A 27,157-nucleotide genomic window follows, 5' to 3' on the forward strand; every position below is an offset into this window, starting at 1 on the left:
GTGCGGCCGTGAGAGGTCAGTGCCCTTGTAGACAAACAACGCGGGGGGTGGGGAAAGAGAAAGTCAAAGTCCAGTTGCTTTGGAATGCAGTGGGCCTGTGGAAGGGTAGTGACGGCCATTATCAACACCCCAAGCACTGATGGGTGGGAAGAGGAAATGTTTGTTTGGTGATTGATATATCATCTCAAGTGTCAAAACATTGTCTTTAGTTGATGTTCATTATCTGAAAAGTTTTATGTCATTTGTTTATGTTGTAGCAATGTAAAATGTGACAATGTTTGATTAAAACACAAGTACCAGGGGACCGATCTTGCTCGAGGTGTTTGATTATTGTTCAAGAGGTAAAAAATAGAGCTTATAAGCCTACAAATATTTTCAGTCTTACTACGATTAATTAAGTAGTAAAGTCAATTCGTTTTTGTTACACATCCACTTATCCTCAATTTAGTCTACAAAACTTTTTAATTTGGACGATCAATCTATAAAAGTCCACAATAAGCTTCAATCAATATAAAACTCATGATACATAACATCTGTTATCTGACGACCGTTATTGCATTAAGTCACTGGGATCGTGAAACGTAGCAACTATAATTACGGGATGGTGTAATAACGCATCAATTCGTGCGGTGCATCGTCGAAAAATACAAATCTCCTTGGCCTTTCCTTTAGATTTTTAGTACAATGTCAGTGTATATTGTTTTGCAGTAAAACACTTAATGTTTTTGAACAGTCGTAATTATACCTTTGGTTAGTAAGACATCATACAATGCAAATGTATATAATACAAGCAATTTTCAATAGCATTGAAATTGGAGGAAATCGTAGGAGCCATTTTTAAAATCATATCTTGCGCAATCTTTACTCATATTATAGTATATATTAGTAACCAAGATGTGACATTAAAAAATACTTTAAAACAACTGCCCAACGAACAACTAATTTCTACTAAAACTAACTTTATTTTCTATCAATTTTAAGTCACCAGCTCATTCGTATAATACTAGAAAGAGAAATGAGGTTATCCTGCCACATAGATTAAAGTTTTTTGAAAAGAAACCAACCTACACAGGATATACTTTTCTTAAACATATTCCAGAAAACATAAGAAGAGAAAATAATTTAAATAAGTTCAGGAAATTGCTGAAAGAATATTTAATACAACTGGCCCCTTACTCCATAGAAGAATTTTCCACCTCCCAGATATAACCTACTGTAGATATAAATATTTTTGTTATTACTTTTCATTTTTGCTTGGTTAACTGTAAATAGTAGATTTTAATTAGATTTAGTATTGTATTATATATGACGCTATTTACTGTACAAACTATGTACAAAAAATGAATAAAGAACTTTGACTATGACTATGACTATCAGTTAGTTTTTCAACTAACTAATAACTTCTATCAGTTACTTTTTAAACTAACTAACTTATAACTTCTATCAGTTACTTTTTACGGGACTAACTTATAACTTCTAACTAGTTAGAATTTTTGACTAACTTTCCCAACTATGACTGTAATACAGTACATTAAGAGATCTTAATTTAAATAATCACTAAGCAGGATTGAACCTTTGCCTATATGTTTCCTGGTAAGTGTGTTGTAACTGTTTCTCATAGTATATTATAGTATCTTGAAGTAAAACCGAATTATTCTTTTCTACATTCTCACCCTGTAGCAAAGCACAGGCAGGGCAACTAGTTTACCTACTAAAAATTGGTACAACAGCTATGGGCCGGTAGTTACAGGGATCTCTATTATCCCCACTTTTAATAAACGGTATCAGCAATCTGACACATACTTTCTCCCATAAGCTTGTCAACAACCTTTATCATGGGTAAGCGGTGGCAGTAACTATGATATTTTATAGGGAAAAATCACAAAAGTTGTAATAACTTTTGAACCGTAATTGTTAAAGCAATAGGGGGTTGCACTATTTTGTTTAGAATTATAAGGACCATAACACAATAATTTTAATCAAACTGACCTTTTTTCTTAAATCTGATTTTTTATTTTTTTTATGGGGATTTTACAGGAAAATAACATAAGTTACAATAACTTTAGAACCGTATTTTTACGGAGATGAGATTTGTACCATTTTGTTCAGAATTTAAAGGACTATAACATAATAAATTTTTATCAAAATCGGCCATTTTTGAGAAAATCCTATTTTCCCATTATTTTATGGGGTTATAACCATTAAAAATCTAAATTTTGAAAAAATGAAAAAACTCCTGGAGATACCATGGATTAGTACTATACTTTTTTGGGTTCAGGGGGACCCAATTAAGGAGTTACCTTATTAATTATTAAACATTTTGGAAAGACTTTTTTTTCAAATTTAGATTGAACAGGTAGGTCAATGGTAAAATTATAGTGTCAATAGTTAGTTTGATTAACATGTTGGAAATACCATAAAAATCTTCACTTTTAGTGTTCCTGTATTATACTTATTACATATTAATAATAACAACTTAATGTTTATGTACATAAACATACTGGATTGATTGACGTAAGTTGTTATTATTAAGTTAAACATCAATCCGTTCGCTACGAATCAATCATGATTATTACATATTACATTACACTTATTGGTTGTAATCAGTAGCTTATTGACGGTCGGTGAAGTAAACAACAACAAGCCTAACCGTTGTTGTGCAACCGATGTTGTGTCTGCCTGCAGGATGATGGGTCTCCTCACGCTAACCATATAGGACGTTGCTGTATCACGTACATTGCATGACATATTATTTCTTTTGATTTCTTTGCAATGGAGGGAAAATCCACACCCATCCTCAATCCACTTGTGGATGATTGAAAGTCTACTGTACTTAAATAGCTCTATCACAGTAATCTGCAGACTAGGAAAATCCATAGTTGCTTGATACAACTTTTGTCATGTTTCCAATAAAATGGAAATGAATTCGTTGATTTGCTATAAATAATGAACAGTTAACCCTTCCCAGACGGGTGACGGACATATCCGCCTAAGTCTTTGGCCATAAAGGACGGGTGGCGGGTATATCCGCAGACTGGCAGGTGCTTGAGCAGTAACCAGATGTTTCGCGGTACCAAGGCGCCACTTTCCTGCTCTCTCCATGGCTGCGCTCTCTCCCACACTCCTCGCTTTCTCCAGCGCCTACCCCTCTCCCACGTCACCCCCTCTCCCGCGCACCACCCACCTCTCCTACGCTCCCCCCTCGACGTTTCGCGCTTAACACTACGTTGTCTTTATTTATTGTTTACATATTGTTCTTTATTTATTGCCTAACGTTGTCATGTTTATATCTTCAAAGATGGGTTGCGGATATATCCGCTGCTTTTTTACTCATCCCCAGACGGGTAGCGGATATATATGCATAGTTAAAAACGAGTAAAAAATTATTTTGACAGTACTGTATAAGGTGTTCCATTGTGTTTATTTTATGTATACTTGTAAAACAAAACACAAATAAGGAAAATTAACTTTTATTTTTTCCTGTAATTTTTTCCCGTTCTATGTCACGATTTCGCCTGTCCGGGAAGGGGCCTAAAACACAACAAGATATTGATCCTTGTAATGTTTATGAAGTCTAGCGAAAATACACAATTTGCTAGATAACTTAGTAGCACATAACAATCACATGTCATATTCCAACTACACATTTTGTTCATAGCAATCTATATAAATAAAATTAGAGTTTTGTCTGTACTTTGCTCAGAATTATATACTTTTAGGTTATTTTTACGTTTTATACATTAAAGAAGCAGAAACGAGTCTTATCTCTATTTCTGTCTGTCTGTCTGTCTGTCTGTCTTTCCCTTTGTCTGTAACACTCAAGATGGCATTTTACGCAATCTTCTCCGTGAAAACCAGAGTACCTATCAAGATCCAAGTCATTTTAATGTATTCACTGGATTGGCGAGAGTGTCTTTAGTGATTTAAATATAGCCTCACTACTTTGTAAATAAAATTACGGACGTTCAAAAATGCAGTTTTGTGCGATTTTTGTCAAATTTTCGTTCAATTTTTATCACATAATCGTCTATGAAATAACGAACAGCTGTTCGGATCAAGATTATTTTTTCTAGCTGTCAATGATATGTTTACAAATGTTGTTTACAAATACCGCAACCATTTCGAATCACGTTTTGAAAGCAAATCCCAACCAAGTGAGATTAAAAACGTTTTTCTTAAAAACGGATTTAATTAATCGCAAGTGCAATAATATAGTCTAATAGTGTAACCGTAAATGAAATTAAATAACTAGACATCGTCCAAATCTGAACCAGAAATTCTTTGAGTATAAAATGTTTCTTGAGTTTTGACAACCAGAAAGAAGACCTTGAATCAGTGTTGTATAGGGCTGGACACTGAAATGATCGTCGCCAATAGCTTACAAAAAAGGTTTCCACTCATTGACGGCGCTTCAATGGCGGTTGTGTAAAGTGTAAAGTAAAAAATCACAACTGCAGTGGGTGATTGTAACAGAGGTTTAACAGAGGAAGTGCTAAACTCGCTTTTCCAATGTGTCACTTTCTGTTTCTACTCACCGTGTGATGCAATCGCTGGACCATACAGCCAATAGGCCCATAGCTCATATCTTGGGTACGTAAGCCTACATATTTATTCATAACAACCTTTTTGACGACGATCCTTGATACCGGTACTTTTCCATAGAATACATGGCCTACCTACTTAAGAAATATAATTACAAATGACCAAAACCCCAACATTGTGTGATTTTCGTCACATTTCCTTCTAATGTTAATAGATATACTAATCATTGTTAAGCGAATGCGTAATCTATTAAATAACAAAAAGTTGTTTGGGTAAGGTTGTTTTTTTTTTTCAAACTGACACCGATAAGTGTACGCTATAACTTTTTACGAGAAAATCCAAAAGCAAGAGATCAATAACCTCGGGACTAGATATTAATGTATTTAATTGGTCGGATGTAGGCCTACTATAGTTCTTAGGTAGGTTCTTACGTAGGTACTGGTTCTTTTCCTTAGAACCGTTGGTAGCTGCTAGAATCATTTTTACGTAGGTACCAACACATCACTGTAGTTTACAAATTAGTTATCGTTGGTGTTGCACCTTATTTATTAGAGCCGTCCGTATTCAATTTAAGTGATGTCTTAACTATGTATAAGTTTTGCTTTTTCTGTCTGGATTCCAAATCTTAGCTTACCCGGTATGCTAAGAAAATGATAACCTATTTCAGTAAAACATTTGTTGGGCAAACCATCATGAATTGTTTACGCCTTTATATTGTTTATGTATCAATAGTTCGTGGCCTTTTTTGGATTGTTGTGTGTATGTCTGTTGGTAACGCATTAATGTCCTTATTTCTCAGTGTTTCACGGAATGGACAAGAGCACCTTTGATACTGAACATGTCAACCGGAATAAAGTGTTAAATGGTGAGGTTGAGGTAGTACTTTAAATACGTTTAAGTTAACCGATGTGGAAAGTAACTTTCAATTATAGGCCTACTTTAGGGCTACGCTTCATGGATCTATAAAACATTTTTTAGTTTAATCATTGGACATATGGACCATAACGATCCGGGTGACATTTAATTGCGAAGCATTTATTTTGGCTTGAACTGTCAGATACTGTATTTGCGAAGGTTTATATATAATAGTTTTGCCAGCATATCTGCAAATATGCAAACTAACTGCTGTTCTTAATCTTAATATAAGAAGGTTTCAACTGACTACTATAAGATCCCCGTGCGTAGAACGGGCACACAGCTAGTGTAAAATAAATTATGAGTGGTAGACTGTAAATTATGTGTGTCATGACTTACAATGACTCGCTGACAGGGCAGACAGTTGGTGGCAGATGCTAGTTTGCTACGTATCTCCTCTATGCGGTCGCGGTAAGTAGACAACGGTAGTGTTGGGTCATGAATAGCAAACACCTTCACCACAATCAGACCCTCCTGGGATCTGGCTCTGGCAACTTTGAAGAACCTGGTGCTGCCTAAACTGAATACAACACAATTTAACACTTTGGTTTATAGAAACAGTTATTATTAATAGACAAAATAACCATTTTATATCACTCATTTGTTAAAAACAAAACACAATACATACAAACTAAAAAATATTTAAACAATAGTTTGTAACATACTTGAGTCAAAGTGTTTCCAATATAAGAGATAAAAGATAATAATTTTGTTTGTGAACGAAAGAGAAAACATTCAATCGTTACATTACTAGGCCTTATGAAAAAGTAATAAAATAATTTTTTCAATCCATACTAGAGGACCCATGCTGCTCCGCAGCATTGATATAAATATCATATCAGAGAAATAATCAAATTTATGATTTTTGATTGAGTAATACGGTATCTTGAACTTAACTGATTCAAACGACCAATAGCTCAAATTAAAGCCTATAATTTACTGAATATTTTGAGTCTAAAGCATATATAAAAACAAACAATACTGGAGCTATTGATTTTTTACCATATAAAACCCTTATAAAAATAATTTTTAACTTTGTTGTTTACCATGTGTTTGCTTGAAACTCGTCCCATTTGAATAACTAATAGCTTAAATGAAAGCCGGTATTTCACTGAAGGTTCTTAGACCAAAATATATAGGATTATATAATTATAACTGGTGAAATACATCTTAAATTGAAGTAAAATTTGGAAAATAAATCTAATTTATGTTTTTTGGTTGGTAATATAGTAGATAAATATATGCTGATGCTTGATGGGAAATCTGTGCCTGCATACCTTCAATTTGAGACCTCAGTCATGAAAATCGGTTGGGTAGAAGAGCCAAACAAACTCGGTAAAGAAACACCAATTTTTTTAAATATTTAAGATAGGCCTACTTAAAAGTGTCCATGGATTTATTACAAAAATATATGTTACTCAGGAGCTATCTCCTTTAAAGGAGATTGGACAATTATTATTACTACCATGTGGTTCTTGAGCTAGGATCATATCTCAATGATCAACTAACTATACTCAGAAACACAGCTATGCGTGTGTTAAGTGTAGATTTGTGGACTAATGTAGCCTAAGTAGATCTAACCAAAGCCCCACTAGAAAAACAGGCCATGCTGCAGGATCCATGATGTCACACTAGTGGATAGATTTCATTGATAAATTCAATGCCATCACCATTCCCATATGTTTTAAGTAAATAAACAATCTGGCTGTTTGTAAGATTTTAATGGTAAGAGTTTAGTACAACTATCCACCACTGTGACGTAGTGTTGCGCTGCCCGTGCTGCAGCATGGCCTGTTTTTTCTAGTGGGGCCTTGATCTAACACTACACCTATTGATATGTAAGAAATACTGTAATATATACCAGAATATTACATTATAGGCAGATAATACGAAACTACTTATTTATCATAGAAATATATCACTGACTTAAAATGGGGAATTCCTTACTTGATATCAAACTGAAGGTCTGTATGATCAGTCAAATAATGCTCAACAGGAAAAATCTGGGATGGAGCTATACCAACAAGTTGATTTCCCATAATGCAGTGTAATATTTAGTGGACCTGAAAATTAAATGTCACATGATTTTAAGATGTAGCCTACAGATAGTTGCATTGCTTGTAAAACTACTACAGTAGAACCTCGATAATTCAAAAACCTCTATAATGAAGAATGTTTTATGCAATAAAATGCTTATTTCATCTTGTGTATTGCCTTCCGGATTACTTCATGAATGTATATACAAGAGGTTAAGTTACCTTGATTCTGTCCAAGTAATCCTTAAGTCGTCATTAGTGCGACCGGTTTCGATGTCTATGGCATCATTGTCAAGCTGAACGTAAAAATCGCTCCTAGGAGGTCGTCATGAGTCTTGAAAAACACGTAACACATAACACGTACACAAACAAAAAACGATAAAATGCATGGATCCACACAACTAATTTACAACACCGCGGCGGGTACAGGGTGTAGGTCCAGACTGACGCCGTGTCTTCCTCTCCCCACCTTCCCCCTCGAGTTATCAGCTGTTGATAATATTTCATTGATGTTTAAAGCTGTCTCATAAATTATATTTGATTCAAATGAGGATTTATCATTTAGGATGTGTTGGGGGTGTTTTTTGCCGGCCTTGTAAATTTTGTATTTTTGGCGTGAAGCTTGACCAAGTTATCGTTTCATTTAAAACTTCGAATAAACTTTCATCAGTATTAAAAGATAAGAAAACAAACCGTGACGATCAAACAGAAAATTCAGGTGTATACAAACTGAATTGTGACAGCTGTCCAAGCTTTTATATTGGTCAGACTTCACGCCCATTTAAAACACGTTTTAAAGAACATCTCCCGAAACCATCTGTTAACCAACCTAACTCCGCATTTGCTGAACATTTGATTAATAACAACCATGAATATACAGATATCAACACCAATCTAGAAGTTCTACGATCCCATAAAGGAAGAGGAGGATTATTAGATACTATTGAGGAATACGAAATTTACAAGGCCGGCAAAAAACACCCCCAACACATCCTAAATGATAAATCCTCATTTGAATCAAATATAATTTATGAGACAGCTTTAAACATCGATGAAATATTATCAACAGCTAATAACTCGAGGGGGGAGGTGGGGAGAGGAAGACACGGCGTCAGTCTGGACCTACACCCTGTACCCGCCGCCGTGTTGTAAATTAGTTGTGTGGCCATGCATTTTATCGTTTTTTGTTTGTGTACGTGTTATGTGTTACGTGTTTTTCAAGACTCATGACGACCTCCTAGGTGCGATTTTTACGTTCAGCTTGACAATGATGCAATAGACATCGAAACAGGTCGCACTAATGACGACTTAAGGATTACTTGGACAGAATCAAGGTAACTTAACCTCTTGTATACAAAATACTTATGACTTATTAGAATGGAAAAAAGTGAGAGAGCCTGGATAATTTGATATACTAAAAAGAAAACCGAATTAACACTGTACTGCATTTCTTAGCAATCATTGAAAGAGCCGATTTGCAAACTATGGAAACATAGGAAAGTCATAACCACCAAAGAGAAGAAATAGAAATAATGTTCTTTTTTTTAATTTATAATCGTTATTATGGACAACCTAAAGCGGCTATGAGTAAGGTTATTTGTAGAAAACACTAAAAAACAAGATCACCTTTTGAAAAATTATAAGATATTTACAAGAAATGTTGATTATATCGATCTGTTATGTACATCTTCAGTATTTCTATAATTTTTTAGTCGAATCTTTTAAAGTCATCAGAAATTATTACTGTTATTCGTTTTCAAATAACCCCTATAATACTTAGCAATTGCTCGAATTCGAGCAACAGGTACACAAGTAAAGAACATAATGTTTGATGTGTGAAATGAGTTTCATGAATATATTAGAGGATGTTGGTAGGTTAAGCCCGAGAGTTTTTTTTAATAACTAAAGGTAGCCTAATTTGAATTTACTAAGCTGCAATTAATTCGAAGGGATTTGGCGCGTGCACAGAGTGTTTTGATCCTTGAAACATCAAGCATTGTGCTGTATTGGATCTATCCGTCAAGCAGCTGCTCAAATGGTTCAAGGGGTTGCGAGGCGCCTCACAACGTTTGCTTGATGAGTGTGCGGACTCCCATTGATATAGCCTACATGGAGTGCTTGTAACCAGCAAAACATTTTTCCTCGCAAGTTAGTCAGAGCAAACCAAAAGTCGTTTAAAACACTTAAGATTTAAAAAAAAACCAATTAATAAGTTTAAGTTGTATGTATTTTTATTATTCCAGGTTCAAGAACTTGAATTAAATTAGATAACCCTTTTAGCGAATTTCCCTAGAGAGAAATAGTTATTACCGTAGGTCTCATGGTAAGACCTGGGCCTGTGACCGATTTACTTTTTCATTTTGATGTCCCCAGAGGCCAAAAACACTAAATTGTTCATATTTTTATATATGTATATATATATATATATATGACCATGAACGCCATAACTTGAGTAATTTTCGTCCCATTTTGATGAAATTTGGTTTGAAGGTGTAAGACTAGATAAACTTGAATGATTTGGCCTCAAAGATAATTGTTTACCATCAAATCTGAAGACGAGCACTGTAAATAACAATCTCGCTACCCTGATGTTAAGAAGGTTGGGAGTTTTTAAATACAATAGGCCTAGAACACTTGCAGACTTGTTAGCATGCCTTGCTATTTATTGAGAAGAACTATTAGGGAAGAAAATGGAAAAATCTTGAGGTTTGACAGCGAAGCAAGTCATTTTCCAAGACTGGCCTATAAGCTCCTCCGTTCTAAGAGAGCGAAAAAAATCTGTCGGTCGTCCATGCAAGCGAGTCTTGTCTGACGACAGAATTAAGTGTTTACACTGGGCCGTGCAGTCGTCTGACTACAGTTCCCTCGATTCGACCATTTTACCATGTTATCGGTTTGGAAAAGACGTAAGCTCATACAGATTGACGGTTCTTATATCATCTAGATGCTTACCTTAAGAAGAAATCATTGGACCGCAGGAGTTTTTCAAATAAAATTTCCAAGGACAGGTAAGTTACTGTAGGAATTTCGTGAGTTTTATGATTTGAATGAAAAGTTGAGATTGTAGCATATCTTTAACTTTTTTTAACTACACTAGGATATCAGTGGATATATTTTACTAAATTGTCACCGAATCATAGAAGGGCTTTACATTGAAGACTAACTTACAAACACTATGCTAACTTATGCGGAAAATTTTGTGGAAGAACGCCTCATTCTTCAAGGCCTACTATCACAATAACATAGTTGGCTTGACGACCCGCACGACCAATAACAAACATGTTTGTTTTTGATTGGTCGTGTTGGTCGTCCGTTGCCCAACTAACTTGGGATGCTCTCACGCATAACCGCATGATTGATTTTTTTTTGGTGAGACGGATTCGCTTGCACGGACGACCGGTAGATTTTTTGTCATTTAGCTAGGACGCCGCCTAGGGCCTGAGTTTATACCCTAAAAGTTTATTAATAGGCCTATTGACTGTTAGAATCTAGCTCTAGTCTACATCAACTAGGCCTATATACAAGGCGAGTTGAGGGTTGTAACTTAAATAACTACATAGGCTACGCCTAGGTAACTTACACTGCAACAAGCAACAAAATTGTATAAAGATATTAAAGAAATGTAGCTTATATCACTACTATAGTGGTAAACATATTTTGATTATAGCAGGTTTTGTTCACAAGTGATGTTTGGCCTTACAGTGTAGTCTTTTTGTATTTCATTCTATCGCACCAACACACATTATATAAATTTTAACTCACCTATCTCTCTCTTTTTACTATAGTTTAGACTGCTGGAACTGACAACTGATATCTTATAGCTTCACTTCTTGTAATCGAAACTTGAAGAAACTCTAACCAACAAACCAACAAACAAAACCAGCTCTGCTCTGGTTGTTCTGGTTTTCTTTTCTATCTGTTCTGTTTACTTTTACTACACTACACAATCCAGAATCCACTTTCTATCAATTCCCTTCCACTCCTCTAGCAGACAAAAATTTTACAATTGACAAGTAAACAATCACAGGATCAGCACTCCAGACTCCAGTCCAGTTCCAGTTGGCCAGTGATCAGATCAGCCTGTGTCCTGTAAGCAAATTTCAGGGAATAAGCTACTGTATTACCATTGAGTATAAATGTAGGTGTATACCACGGCCGCCTTTAACTACAGGCCGCGGCCTGGTACATGTTTGTGCATGTTTTTATTTCATTATTATTGACTGACTATTGTACGTCAAGAGGACCCAAGAGGATTATAATTTGTGACCTAGCCTATTACTTAAATTTTGAATGGCCCAATAAAATTTTGATTTTGATTTGATTTGGTAGAATTGGCAACGTCGTAAGTGGTGTTGTTTAGTGACAGACGTCCCATAAGATAACACTAGCTGTGTACCCGTTCTACGCACGGGGATCTTATAGTAATCAGTTGAAACCTTCTTATATAAAGAACAGCAATTGGTTTGCATATTTTCAGATATGCTGGCCAAACAATTTATTATACATAACTTCATTTTATGATGTTTGTTGTTGTTCCGGATCGGTATGACAATCAATAAAAGGCTAAATTACCTGTGTCCGCCGGTCGATCCTAATGTATCCTATTACACAAGATGCATTTCGGCGAAATTAAATCGCCATCATCAGTCCTAATATAAGGTCTTGAGCTTCCCCATTAGGTGCGTCTTGGAGTTTTTGAAACACATACACGAACTGTACACTTATATACATGACGAATAAAACATAAATACACGGTAGGCCTACTTTTATTTTTACTATGGACAAGTAGACGTGCGTCGGTCGTGTGCCGAGTCTCGACTGAAAACGCTCATTTAAAAAATGTAAGTTTTCCAGCAATGTACAACACTGATTCAAGGTCTATTTCCCGGTTATCAAAACTCAAGAACAATTTTATACACAAAGAATCTCTATTTTCATTTACTGTTACCCTACATATTATTGCACTTGCGATTAATTAAATCCGTTATGTAAGGAAAAACGTTTTTAATCTTAATTGGTTTGGATTTGCTTTCAAAACGTTATCGGAAATGGTTGCGGTATTTGTAAACAACATTCAATGTATACTTATCAGTGACAGCTAGAAGAAAAGTAATCTTGATTTGAACAGCTGTTCGTTATTTCATAGAAGAATATGTGCTAAACATTGGGAGAAAACTTTACAAAAAATCGCACAAAATTGGGTTTTTAAACAACCGTCATTTTATTTACAAAGTGGTGACGCCATATTTTAATGGCTAAAGACAATCTCGCCAATCCAGTGAATACATTTAAAAGATTTTGAACTTGATAGGTACTCTCGTTTTTCAGGAGTAGGCCGCGTAAAATGGCTCTTGGGTCGTAACAGACAGGAAGACAGACAGAAATTTAGATGAGACTTGTTTCCGTTTCTCTAATGTATAAAACGTAAAAATAACCTAAAAGTTTATGATTCTGAGCAATGTACAGACAAAACTCTAATTTTATTTATACTAGTGGTCGTCCTGTGGTCGAAACTCGACCAAAAATAATTAATGTACAGACTTCTCTATTTTCTCCCCACACTGTCAATTAAACATGTGATTGGAATTTCTTCCATTTGTTTTGATTTTCTGTTTACATTTTGTTGTTATTTCGTCACCATCATGGCAACTCATCTGGTCAATGTTAATTTTATGAAGTTTTCAAATTAATTTTTTGTGCTTATTTGTTAGCCTATTTTAATTTTTAAAGGCATTCTGCACATCTACAGAAAAATATCTTTCCAACAGTATGCATAGACTTTCCTTGCGATGCACACGAGCTGAGAAAAAAGGTTTTAAAGAAACATGCTTGCCTATTAATATATAGATAGATAGATAGATGGCAGACAGGTGACATTAGCTCATTAATTCGCACTTTATTGATTTAAATCTAATTTTATGAACATAAATGTATTAAAATGTTGAAAATAAAACATACAGAATTGAAAATCGAAACAATATAAATTAAAAATCTATATCTGTACATATTTGTGGAGTCAATATTGTCATAGTCCAGTAACCAATCTTTCGTAAATACACAAATACAAATACACTTGCGATGTTGCCACTTCGAAGGCCGCGGCCTGGAGTTAAAGGGGGCCGTGCTAGAGGCCAAAGACATCATCCGTTCAATATGTTAGATATGTGATGTGGAAAGCGAAAAGGGACCTCTTGTCGGAGATACAAAATTTTCAGTACGGCCGATATAAGTAATTCGAAAATATCGAATTTCGGGTTTTTATCGATTATTATACATCATTTAACATAGAAAATGACAGTATCGGTTTAAATCTTGAATTGAAGATGCAAAAGGTCGAAATAAATCATTTTGTTTGCCTCTGCACGGTCTGAGAAAAGGTACCTCTTGTCGCTCGATGTTATTTCGCCATAACGACAAGAGGCCCCATTTCTATCTAATATTCAATTTTTAAACAGACTACAGACTTTAGTCCAAAAAATGAAATGTCCTGCATTCTAGTGGAAATTTAGAGAACTACAACAAAGTTCAGTTCACGAAGAACAAAATATTTCACAAATTTTGTAGTCCCGACAAGAGGTACCTTTTCTTATCTTATGGCGAAAAAACATAGGGCCGTCAAGGAAGTCCCTTTTCTGAAATGCGATTTTTACGACATGCCTCAATGAAAAAATTATTTAAATAAAAACTACCGGAAGTTAAGAAGAAAATTTGCATTTCTTTCAAAGAGGACATTATAAAGCTTTCTTTTGATACCAAAATCGTTTCTAAAATACGAAAAACACTGTTTTTATGCGTATTTGAAATTTTCAAAATAGTTTTTCTCAAAATGACCCTTTTCAATAACAACATTTCAAAGTCTTATAACTTTACCACTCCACATGGCCGCCTTTAACTCCAGGCCGCGGCCTTCGAAGTGGCAACTTCGCAAGTGGTGTTATAACAGCTGTTTAGTTTGGTAGCAGCTAATGGTATTTTGTGTATTTAAGAAAGCTTGGTTACTGGACTATGACAATATTGACTCCACTTTAAAAGTACAAAAATTGATTTTCTATTTAAATATTGCTTTTGTTTTCAATTTTATATGTTTTATTTTCAATCTTTCAATAAATGTATGTTTATACATTTTAATTTTAATAAATAATACGCGAAATAATGAGCTGGTGTCACCTGTCTGCCATGTTATGTTATGGGACGTCTGGCGCTAGACAACACCACTTCCGACGTTGCCAATTCTACCAGGCCACGGCCTGTAGTTAAAGGCGGCCGTGACTTCACCACTGCACCGTGCAGAACTAACAATAAAATTGGCTTCTTGTGTTCCATTTACCATACCATCGATGTCTTCTCCGCCATCCTCGTTCCTCGTATACAAGGGAATCGTCAATTTCTTGTGTGAATGTGTATGTGTGGGACTGTACTTGAGCATTGTCTTCCTATTTATTGTTTAGGAGGCTATATTGTGTTTCTTAATAATTTCGTTTATTAATTTTGTTCCATAAGGATGAGAAATCCCTAAGGGAGTATGTTTTATCCATGGTGAAACTGTCACATAGTGCATAAGCATACAGTTCCTAATTCTTATGGAGCATTACAGTGATTACAGTTATGTCCTAGATGACAACATTTTAAGTATACACTGTAAGACAAATTCATGATTAAGCAATTAATTTATGATTATGCACTATGAGACCCCACGGACATTTTGAGTGTACAACAAGGCTGCATACTATAAATTAAGCCTGCTTTCTAGCAAACCAGATGAAAAAAATGTCTTTTCTTTTCTACTGCTAGGTTCAACACTGCTCTGCTCTGCTCCTGCTCTTTTAGAGGTTAAGGTTATCAGAGAAATTAAATTTGTGACAACTAACTGAACTAGTTTATTTATAGCCTTATAATTTGTGTGCTCCGTTAGTGGGTGATTTGAAGATTATGGGCGGAGGTCAAAGCACAAGAAAAATTCAAATCGATAATGACGAGCCTGTTGGGATAATAAAAGCCTCCGAAAATGTTGTTCAACGACTCAAGAGTACTAATGGTGGAGGAAGCAACATAGGTGCTAGTTCTAACTATACTCAGCCTAGTAGTCCGGATAAAATGTCTAACAACAGTCAAAACCAGAGTCACCAGGTCCCTGCTTATATTCCTCAGCCGTATGTTACCTCCTCAATGGTTAGAGAACAGGTCGAAAAAGAACTGGAGAAAAATGATCGTTATTGGGAATCAAGGATCAGAGGTTTACAAGAAAACCAAAACAAGCTAAGTTATATAATGGAATCAGAGTTCAACAAAGCCTACAAAGAGGTGGGGAAAAACTTCCCTGTAATTGCACCCAAGAGTGTTGTAATGCCATGTCAAGATATCAAGACAAAATTAGTAGATTGTTTCAAGAACAACGCCAATCAAACTTTGAATTGCAGTAAGATCGTAAATGAATTTACATCTTGTGTTAGTAACTCAAGACCCAAAAATCACAGTGAAGTTCGAAGTCCATAACATCTTTTACTGCATTAGACACTTAAAGAAAGAGGTCAGTAAGTTAACTTGAAAATACCGCACTGAAAATCCATGACACTTTTTCACTTAATCGTATGTTATCTTAGGGTTTGTTTTAAGTTGCAACATCTTAGCAGTGTTTCCATACGCTGGATTATTATCCCGAAAACATGAGTTTTAGACCATGAGCGGGATTAAAACGGGATGTGGGATGAAACGGGATTTTTGGCTCTGACGTTACAGCCGCTGACTTGACCCGTTTCTCCCCGGTACACGTTCATGTAAACGTAGACTTAGCCCGTTCTTTCCCAGGTGCTCATATTTGAAGCATTTATTTCACCATGACTAGACCCGTATTTCCCAAGTATGAGCATACCACCGTTTAGAGCTTGAAAAGCACTACAAAATGGTGTTTTAAACCAAAAATTACAAAAAAATTGACTTAACCCGTTTTTCCCCTGGACCCTTCAATTGGTTTACATGAAGCTTTCCATGGTGAAAAAGTTACCTATGATTCGCAAAAACCTTTTTTGGACTTTGAAAATTCTATTTATATCTGTGGAGTAGCCCCAAAATTCAATTGAAGTATGGAGTAACATCACTGACGTTTTTAAGTCTATTGTTTCCCTTAAACATAGAATTTGGAAACAAGCAGAGTTGAGTTTGCCCAAAACATATTTAACACACCAATCCCACCTATCCCACTAAACATTACTTTCATCAATATTCACACTGGTTTGAATAATGATATGTTCAAACCATGATTAAACTTTATGATTTAAAAAGAAAATGTCTGCAAAAATGGCAATTTGGCTTTAAGTTACTATATGGAAACTACCTGGCCACTCCGAGGGTTAACATTTTAATTTACATTTTTCAGTCTTCCTCAGGTAGGCTACATACAACAGGTTGGCCGAACTGGACATTCCCGATTGGATTAGCAACATTTTTAAAGCGATTCATGACTTAAGCTGGTGTATGAAGATGAAAGTTGGTCTGATTCACTGTGTTATATTTTTGTTCCAGAGGGTTTAGCACCAGTTGAGGACTTCAAACTCGTAAAAGTCAATATGAAGAAGTGCTGACATGCAGTAAGCATTAGATAGTTGATTAAATGTAGCCTACTAGTTTTACTTTGTCATGTTAGCATTTCAGAATTGTTACAGGTTAATTTGTTCCATCTACCATTATTATTTGACTGAAATTAATGAAAATATACTGTAAATACATATTGTTTTGTTGTTTAAATAAAGTAGAATGATATTATCTTTTTCTTGGCACTTAATTTAACACCACCTCATTAAAATATCTCTTACAAAATAAACACAAAATACCCCCGCCGCAGCAAACCTGCGTGAAAAAACCAAGTGAATTTCCATTTTCCTGATTAGATTTTCAATTAAATCTACGCAGAGGATACGCGACCGGTAACCGGACGTGGATTAGGCGTCCGGCAGTTACTGTCATAACCTAACCTAACCAACCAAACTTGCTGATAGTGGAAAAAATCAAATGAAGGTTCAATCCTCTTCATAACATAAAATTATAAATGCCGAAAATTCTAACAAAAGATGTACAGTTAAGAAGAAATTACATTCAAAGCAAAATCTGTGACAAAAAGTTAAAGATACCGAAGGGTTTCGAACCGGGGACCTTTCGCATATCAGCCAAGCACTCTATCCACTACACCACGAACACTGATGGCTTATCATCGTATCATTGTGGTAATGGCGTTCCGGGACCCCCTACCGGACGCCTAATCCACGTCTGGTTACCGGACGCCTAATCCACGTCTGGTTACCGGACGCGTATCCTCTGTGTTAAATCTATTTGAATAACACTAGGTTTAACAAGTACCCAGGTTTGTTGCAACAGGGAGGGTAATAAATTGTGTTTTATAGTAAAATATCAATAGCTAAGTGTTTTGTAAAATAAATAAATATGTAAAGCTTGATCAAAATATCTATATATTAATACGCAAGCAGTTTTATTTTCACAGTCATAACTCGATAACGGCTTGACGGATTTTAACGTTTGAAGTGTCAAATTAAAGGTATTTTCACGTAGATGTGCAAATACGTCAAGGAATTATAAAAAAGGGCATCACTTAAGGGCTTAAGTTTGGGAATGGCGGCTATTGACATTATATCAAAGTCAGTTCCCTTTGTTTACAACTAAACATATGGACGTAGTTTGAAATAGTTTTTTTTTTAAGTCAACCACAAACTGCAGGACTTATTACTTCCAGAGCAAAGCCGAAATTAATATTTTTTATTTAAAAAGTCTGGTTCATAAATTAATACTTTCCTAGCAAGACTTGACAACAAAATGTTTGTAATAGTTGAATTTATTTACCTTACATCTTATTTTACTGAATTATCGTGTTGTTTTGGTTACAGTTTGGTGTGATGAAATGAATGTTTGAAAGTGATTATTTACAATGCAGTTACCCGTTACATTACAATATGTTACGTACTTATTGAATTAAATAATTATAACACATAATTGTAAGAAGTAAAAATAATGTCTTGTTTTTATTCATTTCTCAAACTTAGAATTGTAAATATTACATCAGCTGTAAATACAAATAAAATTAATTAATGAGTCCAGACTAAGACCGGGCGTATGCTGAGACGCACGTGACACAACGCACGCAAGCCAAGTTTTTCGGCGCAAGCCACGCAGCACACGCATTTTTGACTAGCGCATGCTGAGACGCAGCACACGCAACACATGCACTACGCAGTCACCAAGTAGTATTAACAGATTTTCAGCTGTTGTAAACAGTTGTAAATTTCGATTGTTGCAATTGTATCGATAAACACTTGCTTATTTGCATTAGCAGAATTGAAAACAAGCTGGAAGTCGTTTTGAGAGGTTATCTTTACATAAAAAACATTTTCTCTATTTTTGTTGTTAATTAATGATTCAATATGACGAAAAATATAGTTCGCCACACGGACAAAAAGTGACTTTTTAACCCTCGCTGATTTTCCGACCACTGCTTCTCCTCGATGGTAAAAAAGAGTCACTTTAGGCTCTAGTAATGAAATATATTATTTATCTTAAATTCTTTTCTAAAGCTACTCGTTCAGGAGTTACAGCTTGTTGCGTGGTGGTCTCTTGTCTGTGGTTGCACCTAAGAAAAAATGGCATGTGGTATACATTCTGCTCCTGTACCTCCTAAACCAGTAAGTTTTGAGAGGAAATTCAAAGAGTAAATACAGGGTTGGTACGGTCAGGGAAAACCTGGAAAACCTGGAAATGTCAGGGAATTTTGTTGGTCTGGAAAAGTCAGGGAAAAGTCAGGGAATTTTGGAAAAAATCTGGAATTTCTCTTGAAAGACTACATTTTTTACAGATATGCTACATTTTGCATCTAGGTCTCAATACTTGGTCAAAAACATCGAAGTTTGACGAAAACATCGATGTAACAAAAACATCTGGAACCTACCATCGTTATAAAAAACATCGAACATCGACAGACATTCTATCATCACCCTCTGATTACTGGCTTAATTGAACGCACCGAGCTCCCAGTGTTTCTACACAACCAAAAGAATATAATCCCGGTCACTTGGTTAAGAAATCCCGTTTAATCCCTTAAGATTTTTGATGTTAAATTCTGAGTGTTGAATTGGACATATTTCGTTTAAATAGTTGTTTTAACATTGCTATTATATTTTGTTAAGGTAATTTTTTCAATTGGGGTTAGTTTTTCACTAAAATAAAAGCATAGTAAATAAAAACGGACGTCATAGCTAAAACTCCTGTTTTATCCCACATCCCCTTCAAATCCCGCTCATGCTCTAAAAATCCTGTTTTCGGGATCTTATCTTATCTTATCTGACAGGGGCAGGTCTTTAAGAGACCTTTAAGCACTTCATCCGAAATCGAATTATTTGGGGTGCGCAATAATTGCTTTCTTGTTGACCTACAAGTTAAGGCGCCCAATGAATGCCTGTAGCTTCCCAATTAGTTCATCCTCAGGAAGGTATCTACCTCTAGCCATATTTCCAAGAGTTATCGATCTAGCGTCAAAGAGCTCGTTACAATCAAAGAGTAAGTGATCAGCTGTCTCTTCTGACCTATCACAGTACCTACAGATCGGTTCACCATCATATAAGCCCATCCGTTGTAGATGTTTCCTGAATCTTCCATGACCAGTTATCAGTTCAACAATTAATTTAATTCTTCGTCTGTCTAGTCTCAAGAGGTCACAGGCAACCTTTTTAGAAGGCCTAAACAGAGTAAGCTGGCTGACCCTAAGAAGGGGAACATCGACCCAGCGTTTGCGATGCTTTTCCTTGGCCCATGACGCAATCGCAGAACATGCACTGTTTCGTGAGATGCCACAGAAGGGTTGTGGGCCTATCATTGAAGTCGCAGAGGCAGTATTTGCCAATCTGTCTGCAGCTTCATTTCCTTTAATGCCTGAGTGTCCTGGCACCCAGCAAAGCGTAAGGTCATTTCTCCTACCCAACTCAGACACAGAAGCAAAACAATCCCACACGAGCCTGGAGTTGAATTCGTAAGAGTTTAATGCTTTTTTAAGGTCGCTTGACTATCAGTATAGATATTGATTGTTTTGTCTCTGATATCTTTGTTAAGATGTTCTTGAGCACAAACTAGAATGGCAGTGACCTCCGCTTGAAAGACAGTTGGGTACACCCCCATTGGAAGACAAATGCCAGTGCCTCCATTCATCCAATGCACACCTGCTCCAGTGCCCCCATTTTTGATCTTAGAAACATCAGTATAGCATTCTAAATCACCTGTGGGTATGGGTCCTTTTCCGCCAGACCAATCCTTCCTATCTGGTATTAGTACTTTGAAAGGCTTTCCAAAGGAGTATTTTTTGGACATGTGATCTGAAGGCAAGTGCAATTCATCATTATGTACCACCTGAACAATTTTGGAGTGCCCTTTATTGTTTCCTGAGGTTATCCATAAGTATTCGCATCTAAGGCGTTGGGCTGTTTTACTTGCTACCACCTTGATGTAAATGTCGATAGGTAGCATATCAAGCAGACAGTCAAGAGCCGCTCCAGGACAGCTGCTTACTGCCCCAGTTATCATTATAAGAGCAAGCCTCTGAACTCCTGCTAAAGCTTTGACAGCTATAGTAGATTCCATCTTTGGCCACCACACAAGCGAACCATATGTAAGGGCGGGTCGAACAACAGATACATACAGCCAGTGCATAAAAGTTTAGGCTGTAACCCCCATGTGCCACTTACCATCCGCCTGCATGCCATAAGGGACCATTTGCCACGCTCAGTGACTTTTTGAAGATGTGGTCCCCAGTGAAGTGATCTGTCCAAAATTACACAAAGATACTTCACCTGATTCTGCAGCTCTATTACAGTGCCCTGCAGTCTTAGTGGGCCGATCCCATCCAGTTTCCTCCTTCTTGTGAAGGGTACTATTACAACTTTCCTGGGATTTATAGAGAGCCCATCTTCCTGGTACCAACGGTCCACTACCCTTAAAGCTCTATTCATAAGGTCAGTTATGGTTCCGTGGAACTTTCCAACCACAAGGATTGCAACATCATCAGCATAACCTAAGGCGAAAACCCCACTTTTGTTGAGTGTCCTTATAAGGTCGTCTGCTACCAAATTCCAAAGGAGAGGAGAGAGAACCCCCCCCCCCCCCTCTGAGGGCATCCTCGAGTAGTTCTTGCCTCGATCGTGTCATTATGGAGTGAGAGCCTAACCTTCCTACTGTGAAGCAAGAATTCAATCCATCTACATATTATACCGTGAAAACCTCTTCCTCTCACCGCATTAAGAATTGCTGGAGTACCAGTATTATCAAAAGCACCTTGAATATCGAGAAAGGCACCCAGGGCCACTTCACTGCTCTCTAGAGCTTTCTCAATCTTGCTTACAAGTTGGTGCAACACAGTCTCGCATGATCTTCCTGAGACATACGCATGCTGATTATTATGAAAAGGATGTGTCCTAAGAGCTGTATCCATCATATATCTTGAGACCAACTTTTCTAGGATCTTAAGGAAGAAAGAAGATAGAGAAATGGGTCTAAATGACTTAGGATCAGTGTAACTATCCCTTCCTGGTTTAGGAATAAATGCGATACGTGAATTACACCACCCTAAGGGAATGTGTCCTAAGGCTAAGCTGGCTCTGAAAAGTTTTCGGGATAAGTTAATAATCCCACGTATGGAAACACTGCTAGTACCGGGATGCGCGGAAGGATAGGCCTACATTCATCGTTTCAATTTCAATACGATACTGAATACAATTCCTCATTGAATTTATAAAAAGAGAAAAGAATTTATTTATATAAATAAATACATCTGCCTTAAAAAATAAGGTTGCCAATGACACAGAAAAAATTATACAAGATAAAATTGTATAAGACTGATTAATTTTGATGTTTGCCATATAGATGATTTCTCATTATGCTCAATGAACCTCTTAATGTTTCATGAGTAATAATTTTCAAAAAGGATCTGTCCAAATCATATTGTTTCCAAAAGTTCACAAAAAATTTTGATAATGTTCCTCTTGAACCAATAAACAATCCAATCACCTCAACTTTCCAAATTTTAAAATTTTGCTTGAAATATTCAAAGGTAGGATCATATTTTTTTTTCTTTTCTTCATTTACTTCGTTAGGTTGATTTATGTTTATTTCAAATCGAATTGTTGAATCGAGAATTATGCCTTTGTTAGTTTCTCTTTCTATCAATAAAATATTTACTCTTCTGGTGCTTCCTTTAGAAGAAAGACAGTGTACTTCTTCTTGCACTTCTCATGTGTTATACCTTTTTCGGAAGGCATTTGCTATGATACTTCTTATTTTGTGATGCCTAGTGATTCTTAGAAGTTCACCAAACGGACAGAAGCCAAGGGCATGTGCAAGGGTTTCAATCTCACCACAGGCATGCCTGCAGCGGTTATTGCCCTGACTTCTGCTGTGGAGAACACGCACTGGCACCACATTTGCAATCATTTTTATACTGTCTTTCCACTCAGATTCTGACAAGCCTTCTTTATTAATAATACTTTTATTTCCCGGAGTATAGTCTTTGAAAAGTTCAACACCTTTACCCTTTCAATACTGATTCAACCTTTAATAAACTAAAAAAAACTGCACTTGTAGGAGTTTATAAAAAAAATTTTATCCTGTTAGTTGAAACATTTAATAGTTTAGTTTGGTATTACTTTTTGTCTCCGGTACAAGCATGGTAGTTATTTTTCCTATATCACATGTTTCTTCCGATATAAGCCGATGATATCGCAAGCAAAATATCGATATATATATCAGTATCAGAAGCACCGTATCGTCTATCTGCTAGTGTCAAGTCAAGGCCAAGTAGAACATAAAGTGTGAGGTTAAGTTAGTTGGTACTCTTTAATTTTCCAGATTCCAGATGTTTAATTCTTTTCTTATTGGTTTTATGAGTAAACTATTTAGGCCTACATTTTTTCTAATAATTCTCGATTCTGACTATTCGATATTTTGACTGATATTATACTTGACTGATATTAGACTGATATTATACTTTTTCCTGGAAAAAGTATAATATCAGTCTGGAAAACCTGGAAAAGTCAGGGAATTTCATTTTCCAAAATCAGTACCAACCCTGAAATACGCCTTGGTACTTAAAATAGCATCTAAAAGACCATAAAATACACATTGTTTCAATTTTAAAGTTAGCTGTCCCTTTAGGCAAATGGTAGTCATTTTTTAATAAATTGAATCAATATTTTAAATGTATTTTTATTATATGACATTTTTAGAATGTAGACACTATTTAGGCCTAAGCCTTATTTACTACTGTATATGCGGGACGGGTGGCGTCGTCCTGTAATCCAGCTACTAGGAGGTCACAAATTGTGGATATTTATAGGCATGCACTGTGGATGCGATACTCCCTGGTGTGGATTAACGTCCGCACGGGTGAGTACTACGATTATCCGCAGTACTATCCTGATAATTAGACCAATTCTTATATACCAAGGAAAAAAGTGGTTCGGATTCCACTATAAACTGTAGGTCCCTTAGTCGCCATTAGCTGTATGGGCTATTAATTAACAGATGTGTCTAAGGAATATGCCGGCCTTAGTCACTAACAAGACCACAAGATCGCGCCACTCATCCTACACTCATCTCCATTCATACTTGGCTTAAAATACCCACTTTGTATGGTCGCCATTTCAAAGATAAGTATTAAGTATAAGTATTATCCTCTCCAAACATACTTGTTTATGAGCTGCAGGATGCAGAATGTACAAAGCAAGCCACTTTTTTTAAGTGCAATAAGCCGTAACTCATAAACGAGTAGCTTAATAAAAAGAACTTAAAGAATACAAACTTTTTGAAAACGCATTTACTTTCGAAAACAATTATAAAATAGGCTACAGGATGTTCCATAAAAGTTGTCAGCCATATTGGAAAATGCAGTCATATAAAAAAAAACTACTTAAGAAATAAAGGGGAGCGTCTCATAAGAATGTAAACCTACGTGTATTCGAACGTTTTCGCAAATATCTACAGGTTGTTGTCATCGTTCACACGAGTTGTGTTTAGTGTGTCTGAAAATCTGTGACTGTGCTACAAACTGAGACATGCCACGCAGCACACGTATTTAGTTGCAGAGAACACAGCTGGTTAGTTGTCAAGATGGCTGAAAGTACCTACTACTTCGAGTCCGACAAGGGAATTGAGGAATCGGTTCGTCTATATTGTGTTTCGTGCTTGCACCCAAGTTGTGTCGCATGCGTCGAAAACTGTGACATGCCGGCCCACGCGTGTGTCAGTCACATACACGCGTGCGTCTCAGCTTACGCGGCGCCGTAAGATTACATGACGGTACAGTTTTCTGCCTTGTGCTGTGTTGCGTGCGTTGCGCCGCGTGCGTCTAAGCATACGCCCAGCCTAATAGATATAATAATATATAACAGTTCTCCCCCACTTGACTTCAACGTTAGTTCATCATTCACTTGCAACAACTACATTTCTTAGAATTCCTTATTCTCGAAGATCGTCTTAACTGCAATGGTGGTTGGTTATGAACAGGTGGTTCTACAATATTTTCAATATATGCTGAAGGTTCTTCAATGTTTTGTTGGTTAGCACCTACAGGTGGCTGAGGTGGCTCTGACATTGTGTAATCCATGTTTGATCCAGATGTGGTTATCTCTGAGGAATCCATTGGAGGCTGAGGTAAGATTTGAGAAGAAAAGGGACTTGATGGTGCAGGATCCCCTAAAGGTGTGTTCCATGGCAAGACATTTGGAGAGTTACAAACATTTGTTTGACTTGGTATGATTTGGGTTGCTTTTTGGTATCTATGAAAATATCTTGGTGTTTTTGATAACCCACTAGCTTCAACCTGTGTTTTTCTGAGCTGGTTAATATGTCTCTTTATTTTGTTTTGATTGTCTAATAAGATGATATAATGAAGTTTTCCCAAGCGTTGTAAAACTGTACCGAATTTCCACTGTGTAGATCCTACATAGTTTCTGGCTTGAACTCTATCTCCTGGATTTAGTAATCTTATTTTGGCAGAATGATCATCAGGTATTTTTCTTGTTATATTTCCCATAGGACGTATGAGATGTAACCTAGTACGTATAGTCCTGTTCATAAATAGTTCTGCAGGCGTTTTACCATTGTTAAGAGGGCTTGAGCGGTACTTAAATAAGAAAAGATTCAGCTTTTCCATCAGACTTCCTGTATCTTCAGTCATTGCTTTGAGTTTTTGTTTCAAGTTTTGTACTGATCGCTCAGCCAGACCATTTGTTGCAGGATGGTTTGGTGCACAGAAACGTTGTATTATCCCGTTATCCTGACAGAATTTAGTGAACTCATCAGACTTGAATATAGAAGCATTGTCAGAAACAATGGTGTTAGGAAGTCCATATCGAGAAAATAGGTCATCCAGTGCATGTATTGTTGTTATTGAGGTAGGGGCTTTTGAGGACATTTTTACTTCCAGCCACTTTGATTTGGCATCTACAACCACAAAGAAATAGTGATTTTTGAAAGGGCCGGCATAATCCATGTGAATCCTTTGCCAGTTTTCTTGAGGTTCGTCCCAAATGTGAGGAGGGGCTTTGACTGGATTGTTTTTTACTTCAGCACAGCTTTTACATGATTTTACCATGCTTTCGATTGCAGCATCTATGCCAGGCCAATAACATAATGATCTAGCAATGCTCTTCATTTTCACTATTCCAATGTGAGATGAATGTAATTCTTTCAGTACTGCTGATTGAAGTGTTTTAGGGATGTAAACCCTTGACCCTCGCATAATAATACCAGAATGAAGGGTGAATTCTGGGTTTTTTATTTCTCCTTCAAGAAGCTTTCTTTTAAGGCTTTGTAATTCATGGTCTCTATTTGTCTCTAATCTGATTGTGTCTGCGGTAATAGCTGAGGTGTCTGTAATCATGTCAAGAGTTGTCTGATTTACCTTGTATGAGTCTTCAAGGAAGTTCACCAACTTTACATCCAGAGGAATTGGATTTCGAGAAAAGTAGTCTGCATTTGTATGTTCTTTTGATGGTCTCTGTTTGATTTTGTAATCGAATGCACTTAAGAATTGGGCGTACCTTAATAATCGATGTGCTGAGATGACTGGCATGGCTTTCCTTGGATTGAATATTTGTTGAAGTGGCTTGTTATCTACAATCAATATAAATTTTCTGCCGTAAAGATACTGGTAAAATCTCTTAATACCCCAATACACAGCAGTGGCTTCTTTGTCAAGTTGACTATAAGCCGCTTCACTTTTAGTTAAGGATCTGGAAGCAAATGCGATGGGTTTTTCTTGACCATTTATGACATGGGACAGTACTGCTGAAATACCAGTAGGTCCTGCATCCGTAGCTAACGTAACAGGATAGTCCGGATTGAATGGAGTCAACACTCTTTCACTTGTGATTTCTTCTTTGATTTGATTGAAAGCGTTTTCACATTTGTTATTCCATTTGAACTTAACATCTTTCTTTAGAAGCTGAGTTAATGGATGAATTATTGAAGATGCATTTGGAATGAACTTCGCATAGTATAGTGCCAACCCGAGAAATGATCTAACTTCCTCTACATTTGTTGGACGAGGTGCTTTCGTAACAGCTTCTATTTTATTTTGACATTTAGTGACACCTTGACTTGTTATACGATGTCCGAGGTAA

The 27,157-nt window shown here is 36.4% G+C and overlaps 2 protein-coding genes across 5 annotated transcripts in view; one reads left to right on the forward strand and one right to left on the reverse strand.

Annotated features, from left to right (window-relative positions):
- Positions 1–11,391, reverse strand: part of LOC128983894 (phosphoinositide 3-kinase regulatory subunit 4) — a 94,538-nt gene extending 83,147 nt beyond the window's left edge. For 2 of the 4 annotated variants that reach the window (XM_054403150.1, XM_054403147.1), the window contains exons 1-3: positions 11,256–11,391; positions 7,405–7,520; positions 5,797–5,977 (exon numbers count right to left, since the gene is read on the reverse strand). In XM_054403150.1, the coding sequence (XP_054259125.1) occupies positions 5,797–5,977; positions 7,405–7,496 (273 nt within the window). In that variant the 5' untranslated portion in view covers positions 7,497–7,520; positions 11,256–11,391. Of the gene's footprint in view, positions 1–5,796; positions 5,978–7,404; positions 7,521–10,445; positions 10,622–11,073; positions 11,204–11,255 lie in introns of those variants that run through there. The other 2 variants (XM_054403148.1, XM_054403149.1) reach the window with 2 other exon arrangements.
- A 3,913-nt stretch (positions 11,392–15,304) lies between these two features.
- LOC128986649 (MICOS complex subunit Mic19) lies at positions 15,305–17,254 on the forward strand. Its single transcript, XM_054407121.1, has 2 exons — positions 15,305–16,020; positions 17,013–17,254. The coding sequence occupies exon 1, from the start codon at positions 15,423–15,425 to the stop codon at positions 15,984–15,986; it is 564 nt and encodes a 187-aa protein (XP_054263096.1). The 5' UTR covers positions 15,305–15,422; the 3' UTR covers positions 15,987–16,020; positions 17,013–17,254.
- Positions 17,255–27,157: the final 9,903 nt, after the last annotated feature.

The sequence above is a fragment of the Macrosteles quadrilineatus genome, unplaced genomic scaffold (genome assembly GCF_028750875.1).
Source record: "Macrosteles quadrilineatus isolate MER2022 unplaced genomic scaffold, UCM_ALF_1.0 Scaffold_2__2_contigs__length_208266976, whole genome shotgun sequence".
Taxonomy (NCBI): domain Eukaryota; kingdom Metazoa; phylum Arthropoda; class Insecta; order Hemiptera; family Cicadellidae; genus Macrosteles; species Macrosteles quadrilineatus.